Source organism: Amblyomma mixtum, chromosome 4 (genome assembly GCF_055824585.1).
Source record: "Amblyomma mixtum isolate Tamu chromosome 4, ASM5582458v1, whole genome shotgun sequence".
Taxonomy (NCBI): domain Eukaryota; kingdom Metazoa; phylum Arthropoda; class Arachnida; order Ixodida; family Ixodidae; genus Amblyomma; species Amblyomma mixtum.
This window is the reverse complement of record NC_143015.1, coordinates 133,294,311-133,318,144: the sequence shown is the minus strand read 5'-3', so window position 1 is coordinate 133,318,144 and position 23,834 is coordinate 133,294,311. Positions and strand designations below refer to the sequence as shown.

The 23,834-nt window shown below is 44.9% G+C and overlaps 1 protein-coding gene across 1 annotated transcript in view; it reads left to right on the top strand.

The window, feature by feature from the left end:
• Positions 1–23,834, top strand: part of IRSp53 (Insulin receptor substrate 53 kDa) — a 162,284-nt gene that overhangs the window by 109,363 nt on the left and 29,087 nt on the right. The window contains exon 4 of the mRNA XM_089588050.1: positions 22,062–22,123. Within this exon, the coding sequence (XP_089444176.1) occupies positions 22,062–22,123 (62 nt within the window). The remainder of the gene's footprint in view (positions 1–22,061; positions 22,124–23,834) is intronic.

The window sequence follows — 23,834 nt, the reverse complement described above, 5'->3', positions numbered from 1 at the left end:
TCAAACTGAGCGGCCTTAATGCCATCGTCAGCTTGAACGATGTGGGGTACGTGGTACCGCACAGGATTTTTCCGGCTGTGCTTGTTGTTCGTTTTGATGTTGCTGGTTGTGCTCTGTTTGTTTTTGGCTGCGCCAGTACTGCCATTTATTTCTTTGCTTTCGCGTTGTCCAGTCCGCGCTGCCGCGCTACGCTAAGCCGATATGACAACGAGATGGGCCAACCCGCATGAATTCTGCGGCAGTTCACAGGCACTACTGCAATCAAATGGACACCTAACCTGCCACAAAATACTTTTCTTTGTATCAATAATCTGCGATTATGTAGTAAATAATGAGGGATATTTTACTTATAGTTATCTTAGAACGCTCTTTTGAAAAGAGTAGTTAGTTAGATGGCGACAACCTCAAACTAAGTTGTTATTTATTTATTTATTTATTTATTTATTTATTTATTTATTTATTTATTTATTTATTATACCCTCATGGCCCAAAGCGCATTATTGAGGGAAGTGGCACATAGATATAAAATGAAACTGTTACGAAAAGGAGGGTAACGCATACATAGACATGCCTACAAAAAAATGATACGCATGATTGCAAAAAGAAAATTAGCTGCAAGAAACTACATAATTCAAAAAGCGGAACAATACAATAATTAGGAATACCAACACCAAAACGAATAAATTCACAAAAACAGTCGAAAAACGTTGCAAGTACACACAAAGATATGAACTAGAACATCACCATTCGTAGAGACGCTGAATGGGTAGGATGGCAGAAGGCTATTAATAAAGCAAAGTGAATACGAAAAAAAAGGAACAGAGTTAAATACACACTATTAAAAACGAAGTTAACCAGTTGAGGCTATGGTAAACCATATTGTAATGACAGAAGGGGGGTTGCTGAAAATGCATATATAGCTTTCGGAAGTTCCAACTAAAGCGCATATAGCATTTTTTGTTGTAAGACACTTTCGCTACAAAGAGATTATACTGCATTGCCTGCAAGTCTCGCGCGGTTCAGGGGTTTATGGGCGCTACAAAAAAGGATACTTCTTCACTTAGTGTGTACACTGGTCGATTCGCCGGTAGCAGTGGGAGTAACAGAGGCTTGCTTTTCCATTGAGGCCGTCAGATCACCACGATACTTCGTGAATAAGCCGTAGTTGAATGTTTCATGGTACAAAGTTTTCATTACTATTCAGTAAGCCTTCAAGTGGCTTTTTGTCTCCTACCCACTTCCTTCCTAATGTTTTATACATAGCTTCCACATTTCTTCTCGTCTTGAATTCGACACTCTACTCTTCTTGTCTCTAATTGCAGGTTGAGAAAATTTCTCAAGGTGGAAATAGGGGCGAGTTAGTAGGGATTCTATATGTTGGAGCACCATGTTAAGCAATTCGTCCTGTCCTTACTGACTGTGTATGTTTCTTCACTGTGGGACTCCAACATAAATTTATCAAATATTCTGCGTGCCTCATATTGCTACAGTAACCAATCTGCAGACACTAAGTAAGTGATTTGTTTTTTCATTACGACTGCTTTAATTGCCTAAAAGCTTCATCCTTAACTGCACGCCCAGTAACAAACGGACAGAATACACTGTAATTACCAACTTGGTCAGTAAGCCACACATGCCTCGTTCCACCAGAGTCAAGTTTGTTTGTTTGTTTGTTTGTTTGTTTGTTTGTTTGTTTGTTTGTCATTGTGCATGTCACAGCTCAAATCAAATCAGATGTCATTCAGCGTTCACAATGTTGAAGACCTATGGCACAAAGATATCAGAAAATCTTGATAGTACCAGAGAATCTTTGCTATGTAATCTCACATTGCATCCTTGAACCCAAGAATGCAAAAAATTATCTGTTTCAGCGTCCTGAATTGAGTTCAGCAATAAAAAATTGAAGGCTCCAATTAAAAACCATAAAAAGTTACAAAACTATACAAAGGATTGGTTAGAGCCCTACGCATTCCTTTATTCCTTCGCTCAAAACAGAAATATTCATTCTCTCTGCATTCTCAAAACAGGCGTGAATAGCACGCCGTCTCAGTTTGGTTGAAATCGAAGCCTCCGCACAAGATTGGCGGACAAGGCAGGCAAGCGGAAAATAGTGCCCGACCTCGGGACGGCTCCCGGCTCCATCTCATCATTCCTCTTTCGTTCTTTTTCATTTCTTTCGTCCCTTCTTCGTTCTCTTACTCACCGCCCAGCACCTGCCTTTGCATCCGGTCACACTCAATCCGAGCGCACGGTTGCCCGCTATCTCTGTCCGCCAGGGATGTCCGGCTGAGCTGGCCGCCGACGTCTCCGCTACGCTTCCCATCTCTAGAACGGTGCAGTACTCCAGAGGCGGCAGAAGTGGGGTTTCATTGGCTCTCTGGCTCTGATTTGGCTATCCGATTTTCTTTAAGCCCGATTGGCCATCCGATTTTCTTTAAGCCCGATTGGCTATCCGACTTTCCTTAAGCCTGATTGGCTATCCGATTTTCTTTGAGCCTGATTGGCTTTTAGTTAAATAAGCCGCCAACCAAACAGCCGATTCCGTACCCTGCAAGGCTCTCATTTATGCAGGGCGCCGAAATGACGAGGCTTTGCCGACTTTTGAGAATTTCTCGTTTTGTTTAAACAGCGTGTTAAGACCGCGGTGGCTCAGTGGTTATGGTGCTCGGCTGCTGGCCCGAAAGACGCGGGTTCGATCCCGGCCCCGGCGGCTAGCATTTCTTTGGAGGAGAAATTCTAGAGGCCCGTGTACTGTGCGATGTCAGTACACGTTAAAGAACCCCAGGTGGTGGAATTTTCAGGAGCCCTTCACTACGGCGTCTCTCATAGCCTTAGTCGCTTTGGGACGTTAAACCCCATAAACCAAACCAAACCAACCTTTTGCTTGTTTTCAGAACAAAGCCCTATTATTCCGCGTTACGATGAAATTAAAGGGAACTGTGAGATTATTTCAGCGGACACGATTTTAGCGTTCAACATTTTGGGAATTTCTTATCGCTCGTTTTACTGCTATCTGTTATTGAATAGCTTTTTTAGTGTCAGGCGCTGATTAAAGGCAGTTAAGTTATGAGTCAATTATAGAAATACAGATGATGAAATCTGTAGTCTGAGTACAATATGCTGTGATTAATTAGAGCAATACAAATAATATAATCAAGAATTATACTGTTTTTAAGCCAATAGACCTATTCGTACTATTATGCGATGATTTAGGACCTTCTTTTTCTTCAGGTCTACATCAATAGTTTTTTAAGAGCTTGTGTCCTTAGTGTACAGACCTGATGCAATTTTAAATTCACAAGCAGTCTGAAGACCAGTTAGCGAAAGCCCTTAAAAAATTTCGTTAGATGCTTTAGAGAGTGTCCATAAGCTGTAGATAGATAAAGTCTGTAGACTAGTCTATCGACCATTCAAGTCGTATAAAACGTTCCATAGACAACCTATATATTTATGGCAATGCGCTTGAAGGAGACTTCTCTATAGACTATGAACAGTGATATGAAAATAGCTATATGAAGGCAATTGACTCTATAGAAAGTCTATAGAAAGTCTAAAGACCACTTTTATTTAATAGAGAGAATAAACATTTGTTGTGGAAAAGGAGATCGGAGCGGATTGTGAGTGGGGACCTCAGTTCACGATTCCAGTGGCTTCCACCTATGCTTTGGCGATGGCGACTAGCGCCTCCTGGTACTCTAGGGTACCGCTGTCCAACGCCCCCTTCCACTGCTTCAGTGCCCCATTGGGCGGCTTTAAGTCATAATCATCATAATTTTATTCCAACATCAACATTACAGATGCTGAGGACCGTGAACAAGTGGTTGGGTTTAGCTGTGCAAGCTGTGCAAAAAAGTGGTTGGGTTTAGCTGTGCATGAAGAGGCCTCCGTTTTTATTGTCTCGGCAACTATTTATAGTTGACTGCCAAGGCTGATCAGCCCCGCTCTCGGACACTTTCTGGCGTAAAAGCGCCGTCTTCAACTAGACGTCAGAGGAGTGTCCACCGCCTCTAGCGCCCTCTGTGCTGTACGTTTTTAGTCGGACAAAGCACGCGCCAGTCGATGGAGGCGCCGAACAATAGACCGGACGCCTGCTTGAAAATCATCCCCTCCCTTCCTTTCCTCCTCGCTGCGTCTTCTCCGTGCTGGATTCGGAATGAATCCATGCTATCCTAGTGCCACCTTGCGTCTTGGGGAGGAAACTGAGCACGTTGTGGGAAGATGGGACCGCGGCGCGGCGAGCCGGAATGGGGAATAACCGACTAAATCCCCATATCGTCGAGAACAGGGGCCGAACCAGAGCGGGGAACGAAATTACTTTCAATTCACTACGTATTTTTTTACCCTGTCAACGCAACACTTTGTGATCTACGAAGCAGGCTGTAGCAGAGGGCTCCAGATTAGCTTATACCATCTAGATTTCTTTAAATGGGCACTGAAGGCAGATTTCAGCCTGCCTATAGACTGATGGAATACCACTTCTTAATTACGATGATAATAAGTTTTCGGGAAACGATCTTTTAAACGTTAGAAGAGTGAAAAATTACAGGCAGCTGCCGCCACCTACGGTCGTTTGAACAAACACGCTGTGTTGACATGAGGTGAGGTTTTTGTTCCATTTTAACTACGTAGACCGGAGACTACAAAATAAAACTGTAAAATAAAGCTACCAAGCCTTCAAACTCGCACCAGAACCGCGTTTTACCAAAGGGCACACCTGACCACCAACATGGCGGCCTCCGCGACATCGGCGCAATCCAGACATAGAGTAATCACCGAAAAAGAACTGCCACGTAAGGGATAAGCGCCTGCCCCAACACGTCTTCCCAGCCAAGACCAGGTATAGTCCGCTCTGCGGGCGGTGACAGGTAACAAAGACGCAGCCGGGTTGCTACACAGTCTCCGTAAGCAAGAACGTCAGGCGCTCTCCGATTCTCGGCTAAAGGAAACAACGGCTGCGGCCGACAGGTCAATAGCGTGTGTCGCAATTGCATGGGGGCCGCTAAAAGAACCTGCGTAGATCGTAGTGCGCTAAAGGCAACCGACCCACGACACCCGATGCCCGATCCAGTGAACGACGCCGGCCTATCGCCTGATTGGGAGCTAAGTGCTATTGCCTCCTCTGTCGCTGGCACGCTTTGTTTGTCGGCGTCTTTCCCATCCGAGGCTTTATCGTGTTGCGAGCGCTCTCGCTTTCTGCTGAGTCTGCTGACGCCTCGTCAGTGCAGCCCACGCAGCCCACTGTACTTGGCCTATCGGCTCTGCGTGGGCCTTGTTGGACTGCGGGGATTGTTTCGTGGTGTTCCCTGTAGAAGTGACCTCTGCCTTACTTCGCTAGGAAGAATGGCGTTGTGTCTTTGTTTCAACTTGGATGAATCCATGAGTCCGAAAGAGGCGATTGTGATTAGGCCGAACCAAGGTCCTGCTTGCCTAATGTTCATGCTTCGCTTAGTTCAAGGACGATGACGGTTGCGAGATTGGTCCCGTCTCTTTCTGGTGTGTTGGAATCACGCTATTGCGAAATGTTGTCACCGAAATTTTACGGCTGGTTTCATGAACCTATCTATGCTATTAACAAGCACTAGCTCCATGCTGGGCTTTAAAACAACAGGACTCTAAGTGCTCAGGAATAAATTTCTTCCTCCAGAATTTTGAGATGCTGGTTCATCTATATCCTGATTGCCTGGCCTCAAATAAAATGGCACATACCCACTACATTTCGTCGCATACAACTGTCAGTCTTCTTCTTCACTGCATAATGAACGAGACAAGAGCTGGAAAATGAGAAGTTCGTTCACTTGAAATGAACAGAGACTGCGCAACTTAAGAATATCTTTTGAAGGCACTAGTATTCGTGGAAGACAAGTGCCTTTAAAACGCCTTGACTTTTCTTATTGTTTTCATGGGCACTTGTCCTGCTTCACAGAAGTGTCTTAAAAATGGGGCTATTGTGACAATTGCCTTCATAGAAGGAAAAAGACAGGAGAACTTAGAAGTGTCTTTAAGAATACGAAGCCCTTTAAGCCATTTATCATCCTAGAAGACAAGAGCCTTCAAAGTGCCCCCAAGGCACTTGTCTTCACAAAAGATTCTTCGACATGCTAACACCGGGCCCAGAACCCACCATTGATGTGCACGTCCCTCCTCCTTGTATTATTTGTCTTCCTCTTACGGGTGCTAGCACTAACTCTACTGACGCTTTGTGTAACAACAGTCTCCAACGGGATCATTAGTAGCCCCGGCAGCCATATTCCTTCCCTGCGTTGTCCCTCAGTCGCGTTCCCACAGCATTCCCTTTCCGGCCGCTTGACGAAACAGGCCGCCTTTTCCCTCTCCTCCTCCTTCTTTGAGACAAACGCTGCGTTACGCGAACGCGGAAGCAATCCTGCGCCAGGAAGACGAGCGCAGCTAAACGAAAGCCGACGCGGCGAAGCTTATCGTGGCGCTCATCTGCGCGTGGCCCGGCGAATGGGAGAAGACGCGAGCGCTAAGAGAGCTGGCAGGGAAGCGAGCGGGCCGAGCCCTTCTGCCCGTCCGCAATTAGGAATATTGCCGTAATTCGGGCACCATCTTGTTGGCCCGGCGGGCCGTCGGTCTTTTCCCTTTCTCCCGGGGAAGGAGCGAGCGCCTGCGCCATTATGTAGAACAGCGCGGGGCTAGGAGAGGCATCATCCTTCCGGCATGGGCGATCCGAAGACCTGTCACGGAAGAAGGAAGGCGGCGCGTGGCAGTGTGGGATAGGGAAAGAATGGGGAAGAAAAAACCCCGGGAAGGGAAACAATGGAGAAGGGAACGTGTCAGTTTCGAAGCGGTGTTGTCATGGGAAGTTTTGTTGCTTTGCCGCCCAGGGCATGATGTTATGGCCAGTTTGCAGGCGAAAAGATGTTCCTTACGAACTCGTTTTTTTTTCTGTGCGGCAAGACGAAAAAGGAAAAAATGGGGAACGGAAAAGAAGGAAAAGGGGATGAGGGACAATGTCACTGTCAAAGCTATAGGCTGTTTAGGTAAAAGCTTTGCCACTGCTTCGCCAAGTGCACGAGTTTAGGGTCAGTTTATAGACGAAAAGAAGCTGCTTAGTTACCGCTTATACGCGTCGTACGGAAAATGAAAAAATGAAGAACTGGAAAGAATGGGAAGTAAAGGAGTGAGGTCCGATATCAGTTTCCCTGTGGTCCGTCAAAGAGAGAGGAAAAAGGTTTTGCTGTTGTGACATCCAGCGCGCGATGTTGTAAAGCGAGAAGGGCTTTCTTGCAGACCTACTCGTTATTCGGAAATTCGCGCAATTAGGCCCATGCAATGAAGCAGCGAAGAAATGTTCCCGCTAATAGCTTACACTATGGTGGAGCTTGTCTACAAAAAGCCCAAATTCTGGAACTGACATAGAGTGAGAAAAAGACATGATACGGGTCTAATCACTGCACCTAAGTGCTCTAAATCAGCCAATAATGCATACCCCTCAGGAAAAATTCTTGGTGAGTTGCAAGGAACAAGGAATTTTAATCCGAGATCTTCAGCTTCATGGCATATTCACAGCACTACGTCGCTAGAAACCACTTATATTCCCATTTCGCAGCGTAGTTCACGTATGGCATGGTTTAAAACATGCGGTAGTAATGCTAAAGCATCGATCCACGGACGTCACACGCTCCATACCGAGTCAACCATGTCCTCAAAGTGTTTTTTTTTTACGATTCTTAGTGGAGCAATGTACCAATACATTTGATCTCAACGGAAATGACTCCGACTCCTATGGCCGAATTCTCAAACGCTCCTCGACATCTTCATCTTGTTAGTTTATTGCTACCTGCTAGGCCTTAACCCCAGAAGCTATGGGTGGTTCACCTTCAGTGCGGCCTGGTGGTCATGCACGAAATAATGAACTTTCTCTGGGCTAAAAGGCGTTGGCGTCTCCGCAGTATGTCGTGATGGATAACTCCTGCGTTCACTCACTGGTCATTTGCTGTGCATTGTCAGTGCACGTTAAAGAACCCCAGGTGGTCGAAATTTCTGGAGCCCTCCACTACGACGTCCCTCATAGCCTGAGTTGCTTTGGGACGTTAAACCCCAATAAACTAAACCAAACCATTTTCGAGAGCGTACCCAATCGAACCAAACTCAGGCATTTCGTACCGCATTGTCCCAGTGTGTTTCTGTTCGGCCCTCTCCACTTCATTGCTTATGTGCATGCCCAAAAAAACCGACGCCACTCTCACACACCGTCCCCCACGTCATTCGGGCCTCCCGCCAACGCCCCCGCACCTACGGGTCTCCAATAACCCGCGATATGAATATCGTTTTTCTTTTATCCTCGTTGCTCATCCCAGCCTTTATAAACCGTGACACCGACCCGAGGAGCACCCCTCTCTTTCTCTCTCTCTCTTGCTTATGATCTCACTCTCCCGCGACCCTCGAACCATCTGCGCCACAGTGCTTCTATTTCTGGCACGCAGGCGTCGGGTACGTTCGGCAACGCGGAATTCCATTAGTGCGCGAATATAAGTAGCAGCACTGCCCGGGAAACACCGCTGGCTCGCGTTGGTCCTACTCGCTTGCGGTCAGTGTCTATATGGTCCCGGGGAATGCGCCTGGCAAAAGAAAAAAGAAAAGACGAAAGCAACGAAGAAGCCGCTACCGAAATTCGTATACAAACGTTAAGCCCCGAGCCGATAAAACAAAAAAAGAAAGAAAGAAACGGGTCGAGAAGAGCTGTTGCCTTTCTGACTCTCTCCAACCCCGTATACGGTGCAGCTTTGGCCAGGACACAGAGCTGACGTCATCTGACCACACGCCGAAGTCCAAAAGCTGGGGGTGCGTTATGTATGCATTCGTGTATTTCAATGGCGTCTGCAATTTGCATAATTTGTATAAACCATGATTGGCAAAAAACGAGCGCCGGCCAATCACGGTTCGTTCTGATGCTCCCGAAGACAGTTACGGGAATCAGACCCCCGTGATAGGCTGCGACGCGAGCGCTGTACCTTTCTCGGTGCTGCACAGTTGTGGGAGAGAGCACGATGGGGCGTGGTTGATCTTTACCAGGCAGAGCACTCCGGTTGCTGGCTCTTCTTCCGTCTTTTTTCTTTTTTCTTCTACCGTTTATTTCGCTCAATAGCCTGCATCGACGGTGCCTATGCCCGATACACCAGCTCTGCGCCTGCAAGGGTACCCGGTGCGTTTATTACGGGCGAACGACTCCGCGCGAGTGTTTTGTGTGTTTGTGTGTATGGAGCGCATCGCTGCTCCAGAGAGGAAGAAGAGAACGAGGCTAGTGATCAACGCTGAGATCGTTCGGTGCGCCTGCAACTGAAAACAAACAAACAAAATGAACAAACAAATGCAGTGCGATGCAAGCGTATCGGGGTTACTTTGATTGCGTGTTGAATGGGCTCCAAGCGGTAACACTCGATCAAGGAAGCCTTCGACGTTGGAGTTTTAATGCGAAGCATTTCTTGGCTCATCAGCGGCGTTTGTTCGACAAGACAGATCCATAGAGAACTCAACGCTAGCCACATAGTGATTCATGCATTGGCTGAACTGTCCACACAGTCATTTCACTGCTTAGTCAGTAAATAAAAATAAAAACCTAAAGGAAAGAAAATCAAAAATAAAAACGGAGCGTGAAAAAATAAAAAGATGGAATAAAAATAATCAGTAATTAAAGACAACCCAGTAAAAAAAGGAAACCAATAAAATAGAAAGTAAGAAAATAAAAAGACATACAAAAATTACTAATTAATACAAAAACAAAAATAATAACCACAAAAATGCAAGGAGATAACAAAGACATGGAAAAGCTGTCGCATTTCTGCTCTTAAGCAGACTTAACCATAATCCTGTAATTTTTTGAGCGGGCCTTGTTCCGCAAGTCTTAGAACGATAGGGAAAACATGAGACAGAAATATGCGAAAATGGCCAAATTAGAAAATTAGTCTTGAGCTCACCGTGGCTGTTCTTACCTTAACACTACATGAAGCTGTTTTGTTGCTGAGGCTATCCAGCTGTACAAACAGGTAGGCTGTAAGTTTTGGAGAAGATGAAGTCAGGTATTAGACTTGAGTCGTAAGACGGTAAGATGTCCATAAGATTCAAATATATGGCGTGAAAACGGGATGTTTAAGCACGAACTGTGAATATGATCGGCAAAGCCTACGGCCATCAAAGTGTAAATAATTTCCGTAAACGTGTAAAAGGGTAACTTACGTATTGGCTGAATAGAAAAAAAAATGCACTTGTTTGCTTCAGACTTTTGTGAATGGTGAACAATGACAGAAAGGATAAAGAAAACTTTCCTTTGCAAAATCTAACGGATAATATTTCTGCATGTTCGTTAAAATAGAGTTCCGTTATCTGCATTAGCAATACAAATGAAAACATTCGACTAACTATCAAAGCTTTAAAGATAAGATAACAAACAGCACTGTATTTTTTTCCTGTTTCCATCCCTATTCTATCTGCGGCCTTGATGAGAGGTCGTCAAAAAGTAATAAAACCAGTTAATACGGTACTGAAAAAGCAAGCACTTTCTTGTAGAGGAAACAAAAGTGGTACGAACTTGCAGATTAAATAAACACATAAAAAAGAGAAGGGACATTAAAATGTTAGATAAACGACTGAATAAAGGACTGGAAAGGGAATCAAAGTTGGTTCTCCAATCAACGCTTTCAATCCGGTCTTCAAACCAAATTAGCGCTTCACTACAGTGTCAGTGCAATCTAGCATTTCACTAGGCTCTACAATACCGCTCTTGATTTTAATGCAGTGTCTTACGAGCTTATGACAAATACGGCCGTGGTGCCGGCGGGTGCTGCAAGATATCGCGCGCCCTGTCCGCGTTAATATCCAAGTTTTTCTTGAACTGCTCAAGCCGCGCAGTCCGTGGCAAAGATTGCCACGGGAGTAATCTAATTGATTTGTCGAACGTTCTGCAGTGGCGTATACTTAATTCCGTGCTGCAGACTTTATTGCGCGTATACCGTGAAAAAAAGAAAATAAACTTCCGTTTTTCATGCTTCTTATCTCAGCCTGCTTCCTTAGTTCGTGCCAATCTCATTAAGCTCGCGCTTAGCTTTTTCAATACTAGTATTTTCGTGTTTGTAAGGCTTTTTTTTTACTTTTCTTTATCAGCGCTCTCGGAGGCGTTTCCGCTCATATTCCTTTCGGCGGCGTTTTCTAAGCCTTTATCTGTCGGTATTATTCAAGCTTCTTATCTCTTGAAGCATCTTCCTCCTCACTTCACCGCAGTTTTCGACGTTTATGTATAGTTTTGCTTCTCATTCAGTAGGTATATAGTATGACGTGAGTGAAGTTTCTCGCGGGAGGTGTATTTTCTTTCACACGTCATCTGTGAAGTTCGAGTTATGAAGAGCAATTCCTCCACGTACTTCCGTTTGTTTTCCTTTCTTTCCTTCCTTCTTTCCTTCCTTCCTTCCTTCCTTCCTTCCTTCCTTCTTTCCTTCCTTCTTTCCTTCTTTCCTTCCTTCCTTCTTTCCTTCCTTCTTTCCTTCCTTCTTTCCTCCCTTCCTTCTTTCCTGCCTTCTTTCCTTCCTTCCTTCTTTCCTTCCTTCCTTCTTTCCTTCCTTCTTTCCTTCCTTCCTTCTTTCCTTCCTTCCTTCTTTCCTTCCTTCCTTCTTTCCTTCCTTCCTTCCTTCCTTCTTTCCTTCCTTCCTTCTTTCCTTCCTTCTTTCCTTCCTTCTTTCCTTCCTTCCTTCCTTCCTTCTTTCCTGCCTTCCTTCTTTCCTTCCTTACTTCCTTCCTTCTTTCCTGCCTTCCTTCTTTCCTTCCTTCCTTCTTAACTTCCTTCCTTCCTTCTTTCTTTCTTTCTTCCTTTCTTTCCTTCGTTCTTTCTTTCCTTGTTTGTTTGTTTGGTTGTTTGGTTGTTTGCTTGCTTGTTTGTTGGTTTGTTTGTTTGTTTGTTTTTTGTTCGTTTGTTTGTTTGTTTGTTTGCACCCTTTGTAGTAGTTTTGAAACGCGGGAATCGTTATTTTACGCGCAGCCGAAATATGGTGGACGCAAGTCTTAAGTGAGAAAACTCTGTGATTGCATGGGTATTGAGCCTATTGCATACAAACATAAGCACACTGTAAACGGAGAAGGGTAGAAAGAGAGTAAGATGTACTCTAAGGCACTCCTTTTAATAAAAGGTAGCGTGCCAGAGGACGCCTAACGCCCTCTTTACTCCCATGTAGGTGCATTCGCGTTTGGAGTGCAGAATAAGTTAGAGTTTCTGGTATCGGCTCACAAAATATCAGATCCTCACAGTATAACGTACAAAGTGCTTTTCCAAATTTATTGATGAGAGCAAAGTCAAAATTTCAGTTACCAGAGATTAAAAGCAAACCCTTCCGGCAAAATAACACTAAAAATTCACCAGCATTCGATGGAATCATTTTGAATAACGGTATTTATTTACTGCATGTGCCTGAGTGTGCTTCTTCAGTTTTATCCTATTTCTATATTCAAAAACTGGAGTGCCTTATTGACTAAGTTTATGCTGTAAATTTTTTTTTCACTTAATCCGCCGGCTCTTTTTTTACGTTACTGTAGTATGAATTCCACAGCGATGACCTGCTTTTGTCCCGAATTTTCATTGCCTGGGCATGATTGCATTCAAACTTTTTGCGCGGACACGTGCACTGACGTATTTGTGGCTGAAACCTGTCCGAATGCCATAAAAAGACATAATACACGAGAAATTGAGTGTAACAGCCACAATCAGAGCTTCCGTGTTTTGTCGAAAGAATACATGTGTCCAGTTTTTCGACCTCGCTTTTCTAGAACAAACTTTGCACCGGGTCCCGTGGACCTCACTTTCTCCGTACCGCATGCGGTAATGCTCTAAAAACAATAGAAAAAAACAATGGTGCTCGCGTAATGAGATGCTTTACCGCCGCCCGCACTTCCTTCCGCCTTCCCAGAATTCTCCATGTCGCTCCCTATGCCCGGAGACGTTTCCTTTAATGTATGCAAAGTACGCCATTCAAGCCTATCGCACTCATTTAACCCGAACGCCGTTCCGTTGCCCCGAGTGGCGTCGGTGATGGGCGCAAAGAATGGCCCCGGCAACGTCGTTACTGTGTGCAAACACCGCTTATATCCCCGAGTCAATAAAGCTTCCACGTGGCGGAAGGCACTGGCCGGAATGATTTGGGGGCATTGAGCCAGATTTTCGCGAAATCTGGTCCTATTTTGTCGACGGAGGTAGTAAAATTCTGTCAGGATGGATTTCGTCGTGGTCGTAGCCTGGAACTACAATCAGAGATCACTGGCAATATTTAACGACCTACTGAATACAAAGGAATTTCTAACCTACCCGGAATGATTTTGGGGCATTCAACCAGTTCTGCGCAAAATCTGGTCCCTCTGGTAGGAAAAAACTAGCCCTGACCAAATTTTGTGGGTCGAGGTAGTAAAATTGTATCAGGATGGATTTCGTCCTGGTCGTAACCCGTAACTACAATTGGAGATTCCTGGCAATATTGAACGACCTACGCAATAAAAGGCATATTGACCTAACGGGTTGGCGAACACTGCGTTTTCCACTTCTTATTATTTCGCGTATTAGAGCGTCGATTCTTTCAAATAAAGCGCAGCGTGGGTTGAATGAAGCGAGAGCGTTGATTTATTAAGTAAACCGATGATTTCTTAACTAAACCAATGATTTCTTAAATGCCCTGGGCAGAGTGAGTTCCAAGAAATTAACCAGATTGTGGCAAGATTTTTAAGACGTGGGTAGGGATACTGGTAATTATTCGAATTAGATTTTGTTGCAGCGTTGGTACAGAAGTTAAACCGGAAGTTCTTGAAACCGTTGAATGAGTTAGAAGATAAAAAAAAAAGAAAACTGACACGAATGCTCGGCGACAGCCCCTTTCATACCTTTTTATTTTATTACCTGAATTAGAGCGTCGATGCTTATTCTGTCAATTCAAGCAGCGCGGATTCTTAGCTGAAACAAAAAAAAAAGAATAAATGGATGTTAGAAGGACATTTATTTCTCGCAACTGCTAGCCGGTGCTCAGTTGCAGCGTCATAGCGCACGCCTAGAGAGGAATGCATAATCGGGAGATAACGATAGTCAAACAGAGAAACGGGCTTTGAAAATTTTCAGGAATAGTTTGGCCCGCTAAAAAAAAAAAGGAATAAAAGTAAGACCGTAAGTAAGAATAAATGTAAAGAAATAATTGTCTCACGTAATCTGCTAGCTTAGAAAATTGATTATTCTTAAGTTACTCTATCAAAAGAAATGAAACACCGTGGCTATGTGCTTGGGTGGAGCGCGTTCGTGTTCTGCCAATAACAAGCCGACGCCAAAACAGCTTCGAACGACGGCGACGTTTCGACGAGGCGCCGGAGACGAGTCAAACACAAACACAGAGCTCATGCAAGACGGGGGTGAGGGTGTACAGTATAGCACCTCGCAACCAAAACGGGGTTCTTCTTCCACTATGGGGTGGAAGAACCGACTTCGTGGGAGGCGCTGGGGAGAGCTAGCTCGGCAGAGCACGAAAGCTGCACGATCTCTCCCCGGCGAGAACGGTTCCACCCGCGCCAGCGGCCGACGACTGAGTGCAGTACGGTGTTAACAATGAAAGCACGTAGTCTCTCCCACTCCCCTCCCCCCCCCCCCCCCCGCGCCTCGCCCTTTATCGTCCTTTATTATTTTTTTCCTGCACCCAACAGACCCTAGAGCGAGCCGTGAAAGTTCTTGCCAGGCGCCTGAGTGCACGTAGAAATGGCGCTGTAAGGAATAAAAAAAAGAAGAAAAAGAGAACCACTGCAAGTGCCTTAGAAGCGTGTTGCCCCGAAAGCGGTGCGTTTTTTCGCGGATACTTTCAACTTGTACCGTCCGGAATACATCTCTATCTCTTCCTTAGTTTCTTTTCGTTTTTATTTTTTTTTGTGAGTCAGGGCTTGTATACCGAGAGCCAAGGCTTTCAGCAAAAAGTCACTCTAGACGGGATGTTCCTTCACGCATGCATATTCTCTACCGCACGGCAGTTTCGCACTGTTTTCTGTAAGCGAACTGCACGAAACTGGGAGGAGGGATACTGGGATACGTGAATCGCACGATTGCGCTTTCTTGCGTAATGAATCACTTAAGTAAAAAGAAAACGCTGATTCATTATCTGTGTTATCGCATATTAGTTGCTTCGGCATTCGTCATTACCCACTAATCTACGATAGCAACTATATTGAAGAGTGACATTAAACATTTATCTGCACTGATAGGCAGGGAGGTTTGTCTTGACATACGTTTCGCCTAGTTTATTACTCCTTCCTGGGAAAACAAAACAGACAGGATGTGCAAGATATCATGCGCAAGATATGGACAGAGTGTATTGAAGAATATAGAAACCCACGCAGCGAATGTCTCCTGTTTGCATAGCAAATTCTAACGCAGTGTTAGCTCCTATTATCCACAAGACTATTTCTATCCTTTACATTGAAATTTGGGCAAAGAAATTCTCACTACTTGTTCCTTACTTATTTCCCTGCTTTCACTGAACAATATTCAAGCTTGTATTCAACATTTAATTCTTAACCCCACTCTTCGTGTAGTGCCCTCAAAGAGATTTGCAGGGTCTTAGAACAAAACGAACGGAAGTCATTCGTACAGTCCTCTTTTCATAGCACATTGATAGGTAGTAGCCTTCCCTTCATATCTGGGAGAGTCGTCATCTACCTGGTGGGTAAGACCGCTGCGTTGTTTTCCGAACCCATTGTGTATATTCTGTTCCCTCCGTCGTTAAATACCTGTCCCGTTTTCCACATCCAATCCTCTGCTGTCCTTGTATGTATTCTTCTTTCATATCACGGACTATACCGTGGCTTTTCTTAAATACCAAAGTGCCTAAGACACCCTACAGAGGTCTCGCTTACTGGAGACTGGCAGACCTGACACTTTCTTTAAGAATATGCCGTATCGTCTGCACACTGGTCTTGCTTGCAAGAGCAGCAAATCCCGTCTACGGCGTCTAATTTTCGCCGGTAACATTTTGCTTTCAAGCGCCCTGTCCAATAGCCCCAAAAAGTAAAGCTCTTTATTTAAAATGAAAAGAAAAAAAAAGTTCGTGCGCCCTCTGCAGGCGTTCTTTCGAAACACGGCCCCTGCACGGACCGCTTCTCAACTTCGGCGCTTAATGAAACATTCCACAGCCCGCATAGCTGATTACGCTAGCCCCAGTTTTTTTTTATTCTTTGCGTTTTCTTTTTGTCGGTATGGGAAGAACGAAGAGAGGTGATCAATTATTCACACCGCATGTCCGTCTTTAAAGTCTGAGCGAGTTGCGGCCGCGCCTGCTACGTCCACTTTGATGCTCGCTTTTTTCTGCCCGTTCTCTCATCGTTCCTTCTCATTTGATTGTTATTTTGCGAAACAAATCTCTTCTCCTTATTTGAGCGCGGTTTCCAAATTCCAACCCCTGCCATATACCTTCTCCTGATAGGATTTGCTCCGCTTACTTCATTCAGGCTTGTCGTAATCCGACGGCGGTTTTCTCGGGATTTAACGCAACGAGCTCTAAATGAACTTCGTTTAATGAAAAGCGAATGGGCGGAAAACAGGCTTTCTTGCCTGCCGCGCTTTTTATTTCTTTTGTTTTGTTTTTTCGGGAGCTAGGGGTTGAGAAACTGCAGAGCGGGACGAAGGCACGATTTTCTCTGTCGCAGGGTTTCGAAATATCGGTGATGGCGAATGGGAAATCATGGGACACGAATGCCGGTCGTATACTAAATAGATAAAGGACAGTTTTTCGTGGAAAAGGTTTTACAGTACCATCGATAGCGCATGAGAAACAATGCGAAATAGAAAATGGGGGCTTGAAATTGTGCGTACTAATTGCCTAAATAAAACGGGCTGCGCTGTTTAATGCGGCTAACCTTAAAATCAGTTTTTGCCACCCATCCCTTGTGAATTTATTATTTCATTCCTGCCTTCATCCGTTGATTGGCCGGTTGATTTATTGGCTGTTAATTTACTAATTGGCCGCCGCGGTGGCCCAGTGGTTATGGTGCTCGGCTGCTGACCCGAAAGACGCGGGTTCGATCCCTGCCGCGGTGGTTGAATTTCTTTGGAGGAGAAATTCTAGAGGCCCGTGTACTGTGTGATGTCAGTGCACGTTAAAGAACCCCAGGTGGTCGAAATTTCCGGAGCCCTACACTACGGCGTCTCTCACAGCCTAAGTCGTTTTGGGACGTTAAACCCCATAGACTAAACTAAACTAAATTTACTAATTGGTTGGATGGGCGATAATTTATTTATTGATTCAACTTCTGATTTTTCATGTTTGTTTGTTTGTTTGTTTGTTTACTGGTTGGTGGATAGATGAAGGAATCAGGGCGGCACAGTGATGTGTACTATGCATGCGGGAAAGCAAAATTTGCGCGTCTGTCGTCTACTTCTCATATCCTAATATCCCACCATCTGTCAGCCACAATGTATTCGCCGTTCCTTGCAGTCAGCAATGCGTCATTCCACATTATTTTCGCCCGCGGATGCAGCCTCCCATTAAAGCTTGCGCGCGTCGTTTTAAGTTAGCCGCTACCCCAAACACGCCAAGTATAAAAACGCGCAACAAAACGAAACTCGAGCCAATTCAGATGGCGGGGCGCTCGCAATAAATTTAGAATGCTGCATCGCACCGCTCCAGTGTCCCGAGCGCTTTCGGGGACTGTTTGCCTGGGCCCCATGCTATGCGGGTCTGGCTGTCTCGCTTGTTTCTCTGTTTACCGAAATCTGCGGTCGCACAGTGCGGAATAAATAAAAACAAAACGAAAGAACGAAGGAATTTTGCAGGGCCGGATGAGGAAGGCAGGAAAACTTTATGCAACCGACGCTTATTCCTCGCATGCTCCGCGCACCCACCCCTCGGAGGATGCGTGGCAGCAGCAAAAACGGTCGCACACTTCGTTTTCCACAGATCGTGCTTTTGAGGAACAAACAAAAATAAAAAGAACATATCAAAGTAAAAGAGAGAGACGGAGAGAATAAAGCACGACAAGCGAGGGACAGTGTTCCGCGAAACAGCCATAATTCAAGCCTTCTTCTTACTGTTCCTTTGTTTCGTGTCAGAGTTGCAGGCGCGAGACGCTCGCTGGCCGCAAGCAATTTCGTCGGGCCTTCCTCTTGTTTCGATTCCCAAGAGAAGAAGGACGCCCGCGCGAAAACGAGATGAAGAGGACAGGAGGGAGGGTGAGAGAGTATAAGGAGTGGAGAGAGAGAGGCTTCGTTTTCATTGATTTCAATTAAGGCCGGTTAATTACGCGGCGACGCGCTCGGAAGACCGAGCACGCTTGTAACGCAAAGTGGCCGAGCACCGATTTAATATTTACGCTCGTATAAATATTGATTATGGTTTCTTCCTTTGAAAGGAGAGTGGGGGAGGGGGAGGCTCGCATCGTCCCATATACGATGACGACGACGAAGACGACGAGTTGTAATTGAAATTCATTGGCGCTTCTGGGCTGCTCTGCGCGTGCGAGCGTGGGGGATGCTGGGATGCTGCGGCCGCCCACACCGCGTAACTGCATTAGAGGCTCCCAGAGCCGATAGTGTTCGAGACATGTACTTTGTGAACGAGCGGTTATCGTGTACGCTTGGATGACTTTGCGCAGCCCACCGTGAAAGCACGCCCGATTGTGGCCCGATTATTCAGTGTACGGAGAACGGGGGGGGGGGGGGGGGGGGGGGTTGGATAGTGAAGCTACGTCCCTGTTTCTCAGTATCATTCACGAGCGAACGAAAAATAAAATAAAATAAAAGCAAATACAGGAAACCGTGAGGGCAGCGGCTGCAGGAATGCGTTCCTGCTGATTGCTCATAAGAGCTCTGCATCCGACTGTCGCGCTGTGTATCCGACTGAGTCTATCTCCTTCTTAGTCACTCTTGAATTGAATGCCGTTCTAAGTAATGTAGCCAAATGGTGCACTGATAATCAGTTGTGTATTAATCCCTCTAAAACGAAATTCATAGTGTTCAAAAGTAGCCAGAAAATTATTTCGTGTCCTCCTACGTTAAACCTTTGTCCTTGTAATATTGCGGCTTCTGATAACACCAACTTCCTCAGCGTTATTCTTGATTCAACTCTTAAATTTTCCGTCCATATCGCTCATCAAAAAAAAGATCTATGTTTGGCATCAGAGCTCTAATTAAGGCGCGTCCATATTGTCCATGCAACCTACTTCTATCTTTGTATTATGCCTTCATACATAGTCACATCACTTATGGGATTATTGCATGGGGAAATACTTATCATGCCGTGTATCGTCTCTGCAACACTTACAAAACCAGGCCATCCGCATTATTACCCGTAGCCCTTTCTCAACTAATGCTCGTTCTTTATTACAGGAGCACAGTATTTTACCAGTCCACCAGCTTTTCCAGTATCGCCTTGCAATCATGTTCTTTAGATTACTACATGGCACCCTACATTTTCAGTTTGTAAACCCCATTCAGCTGATCAATCACAACCCTACCAGATTTGCAGCAAGAAACAATTTTCTGCTCCCCAAAGTCCATAGCAATTATGGTAAATCGACGTCGTTTTTTCAAGCCATTTCAATTTGGAACACATTGCCACCCAATCTAAAAACATCAATTTCCTTGCCTGAATTCAAAAACAAGCTCAAATTATTTTTATTGGAATGCTAATGTGTTATTTTCTTTTTGTGTATATTACCTGCGTTATTGTGATTTTTGACCTTGTTTTTGTGAAGTATTGATCTGATATTTTCTATATTTTGTATTTATCCGCTAACTATGCTGTAACCACTTTTTGTATTATTGATTTATCGAGGGTCCCGGTGCAGTCTTTGACTTTGGGACCCTCGTCTGTACATTTATGTTTCTTTGTATATTTCCTGGGACCAATAAAGCCTAACTTTCTTTAAAAAAAAACTACTTATCAGTTCTCTGTACATAGTCTTTCTCTCTTGTCTGTAGCTCGCCCATACAACATCGATAACCTGCATTGTACCTACGGAGCCACTTCTCCGCTACACTTGGCCGTGTATACAGTACGCGCTTGCAAAGGCCTCAGTATCTTAGTGGATGAGTTTATAGACCTGCATTGCTATGCAGTGGCGTATACTAGAATCGTTCTGGAGCGTTAGCTGTTACTTGTTCTTATCCCGGTTTAACGATGCCGCTGCAGGTGTTTGCGCCAGCACCGCAAGCACCAACGCTGTATGGTCAGCACAGTGGCGTCACTACAGCTAAGAGAAGTGCTAGACGTCAGTACAACTAAGACAACAGAGAAGAAGAAATTGTTCACTTCTGCAGCGCCAGCTTACGCTAAAAAATAGTAGCGTTACTCTCTGTTAACTCTCCTGTGATTTTTTTTTAACGCGAAAGCATTCCTAGTCCTATATCGAGAAAAGTAGGTGTGTGTGTGTGTGGGGGGGGGGGGGGGGGCGCGTGAACGCTAAGTGCACGCCGTAGAAAAATAAAAAAAGGACGGTCGATTTGCGTAATTAGGTCAAATTTAATTAGGTGCGCTGGTGCATCGGTTTTCACTTCGGTTCCGCTGTTCGGATGTATTGTTCACGCGTGGACATTGTTCGGATAGCGGTGCTTACATCTATATATTAAGAATTAGTCATTCTCTACTTGACATTCATAGACTCCTGAGTATTGTCATTCCACTCGTTGCACAGTCGTGCAGCGGTTAATAAGCGATGCGCCACTGCCCTGGGATGACAGGTGCTGCCACCGGTGAGGCTTGCGAGACCAGAAACCTCTGGCGACCAGTCATTGATCTGTCAACTGCCACCTGCCACGATGGGCAGTGGCAAGTGGGCAACCTGCCAGACACACACACACCTGGACAGACTGGTGACAGTCCGGCGGGCAGGAGGGCAGCCTACCAGAAAGCAGGCTTCATACAAACAAACAGGCATACACACCTACAGACAAACACACACACAACGGCTTAAAGCAGGAAATGCCCCTTACAAACGCCAACGCACTACAAAAAGGCATACGGAATGCTTGATGTTCTCAGTGAAAGAGTAAGTGAAAAGGGTCAGAAGAACTGTATAAAAACATGCCAGTAAAAAAATTGTTCAGTTCCTTTCATTTTTACTTGCATGGGCGTGTTTTTTATGCATATTTAAAGCACCTTTTCTCTCGTCTATACTTTCTCCTCCGACTGCCTGTTCTCTTTCACTTGCGTCTTTCCCGCCAAACCATCTCTTTCTTGTTTTCTTTATTAAATAAACCACCACCACCAAAAAGAATAAGGACAGATATCAATGTGCACTGAAGGAACATAATAAAGACTGATCCACGCTGCAATGTGCAGATTCTACATGTTTGAGCATCGCATAAAAGATGGTCTGTAGTTCAAACCATTTCACTGTAACGGGTAGTTGTTTGCGACTTCCTTGAATCTATTATTTCGATATCAGTGCCCGAGTTTGCTTCATACGTTAAGCACCCCCTTGGGTTCGCGGTGAATTGCCCACTTTGGATCGCGTTTCGGTTCTTTAGGTTGCATAACAACCATATTCGTGCGCGTCGGTTCTTATCCCATTTCCATAGAAAGCTGTTGTTAGGCGGGCATTTCTTCTCTTAAAACGCTGCTATTGGAACGAGAAATTTTTCACTGCTCGTTTGCGGGTCGTCGCAGGCAGAGGTGATTTTCCTTCCGAGTTTCCGTTCAGCCTTCTCCTTTGAAGCTTTCGCGCTTGGTTGTTTTAATCAAGCTTTCTCTCTTTATATTCGTACTCCTAACGTTTTTATCTTAACCCTAAAAGTTCATCATCTTTCCGCGGCAATGGTGCATCCATCATACCAGCGCGAGCTGAATCACAAATCCCCAAAAGACTAAATCTGGATGCAGTTGGTAAAACAACGAACAACCTGCAAACTTTCATCTGCGTCACATGAATGTGTAATTGGCGTATAATTTTTACTTCTTATCGTAGGCTACGGGTTTCTGCCTAAAGCCATGACGGTATTCTAAGTTTTCCTTTAGTAGAGTCGTTTTAAAATACTTCTTTCTTTCGAAGACGCTTCGCTTTGCGCACTTTACAAACACAACTCTCGTTTCCATCTCTCCTTGCAGGCACAGCGCTGATGCAGTTGGTGGACGTGCAGAAGGAGATCGAGAATCAGCAGATGAACGTGGTAAGGTGGCGCCGAAAGCGGTTTCCGTGCCGGGCCCTGCGCGTAGATTAAAGCCGTTCAGGAGTCCGCGGGGACGGGCCGACTCCTTTGCGCGCTCTAACGGGGAAGTGTGCGCAATTCGGCCACATACTTCCGCCGCTGGTTCGTCCGGGGCCCCACAGGAGCGATTGCCGCGCCCTCTACTAAATTGCGCGCGAAGGGGACGGCACTCAATCTCCGCTAGTTGCGCGCAATGCAGCCTACACACCGCTGGTGTCGGACACACTTAAAAGAGGCTCTTCTGGCGAAAGCGAACCGTCGTATTAACGTGATTTTAAGAAACCTTCGTCTTCGACCGAGTCTTATACAGAGTCTTATACACTCATAGCTATAAAATAAACATTAAGAGGGTTTCAAATTGGGCTAGTTGGTAGTTAACATGGTCAAACAGAATTGCGCTTTTGAAAAGACTTGGGACAAAACAGGGACGACACAAAATCTCGTGCGCAATTGCGCACGACAGTTTGTGTCGTCCCTGTTTTGTCCCAAGTCTTTTCAAAAGCGCAATTATGTTTGACCAAGCTATAAAATGGTTTATAGGCAGTCTATAGACTTCTTGTAGACTCTAGCCTTCCTCTCTATCACTTGGACTCGCGTCCTCTAACAGAGTCCAAGGTTCTGGGGACTTGGACACAACCTTCCTCAAAAAGGAAAGCGGTGAAAGCGCTCCTGAGATTCTTAAAGGACTCGCGGTTGTGTTCCCGTCTATAATCTTTAAGTTTTTAGTGAGTGCCCTCTGTCCCCTTGACATAGTGGTCGATGGACACTTGGAAAACTCATTTCATTGCCGCTCTTTTTCCTTTTTTCAACTTTGTTCCCCTCTCCCCAAGTGTAGGGTAGCCTACTGGGCATCGCCTGGTTAACCTCCCTGCCTTTCCGTCCATTTCTCTCTCTCTCTAATCATAGTCTATATAGACTGTCTATGGACAGATTCCACTAAAAGTGTATGACCATAAATCTACAGATTATCTGCAGGCTGTTTATAGCACTTATATTGCCTACGGACTGTTCTCTAGATTTTGTCTATCAATTTAGTCTATAGATGTTATAGACAGAAGTCTATGCACAATCTGTAGACTGTCTAAAGAAATTTTTTCAAGGACATGGAACCACTATACGGGCACCGGGATCGTTTCTCTGACGTTTCTCGATCTAGGAGTCTAATGTACTATCTCTAAGCAAAGTAAAATTTTTGACACCCATGATAGTTGTAGCTTTTTCAGGTACAAACGAAAATATCATTAGCCGAAGAGTGTGTTCTCATTGTGTTCTTTATATTCTACTGAAACAGCTTTCGGCAAAACGTCTTTTTCTAGACTGCAGTACAAGAAATCGCCAACAATAGCTAGCCGAAAACAACAAGACTCGTGGAAAACTTTGTAACTTTATTGTTTGTATTGGTGATTGATTTCCTAGTTTCCTTTATATTTATTTTTCTGATTTTGACCACCTTTATACAAAGGCATACTGAAGCCCTGTAACTTATGCCTCATGGCACACTTCTCGAATAAAATAAAGTACCTTAAATAAATAAAAGTACAGCGGTGACATTTCTGGCTAAAGTACTCTTGACGGTCGTACAATTTTGGGAAGCGTGCAAAAGTGTCCAGAATGCAAAACAGTACTTTTTATGACTATTTTGCTTCAAGAAATCAGCGCCAACTTGCCTAAC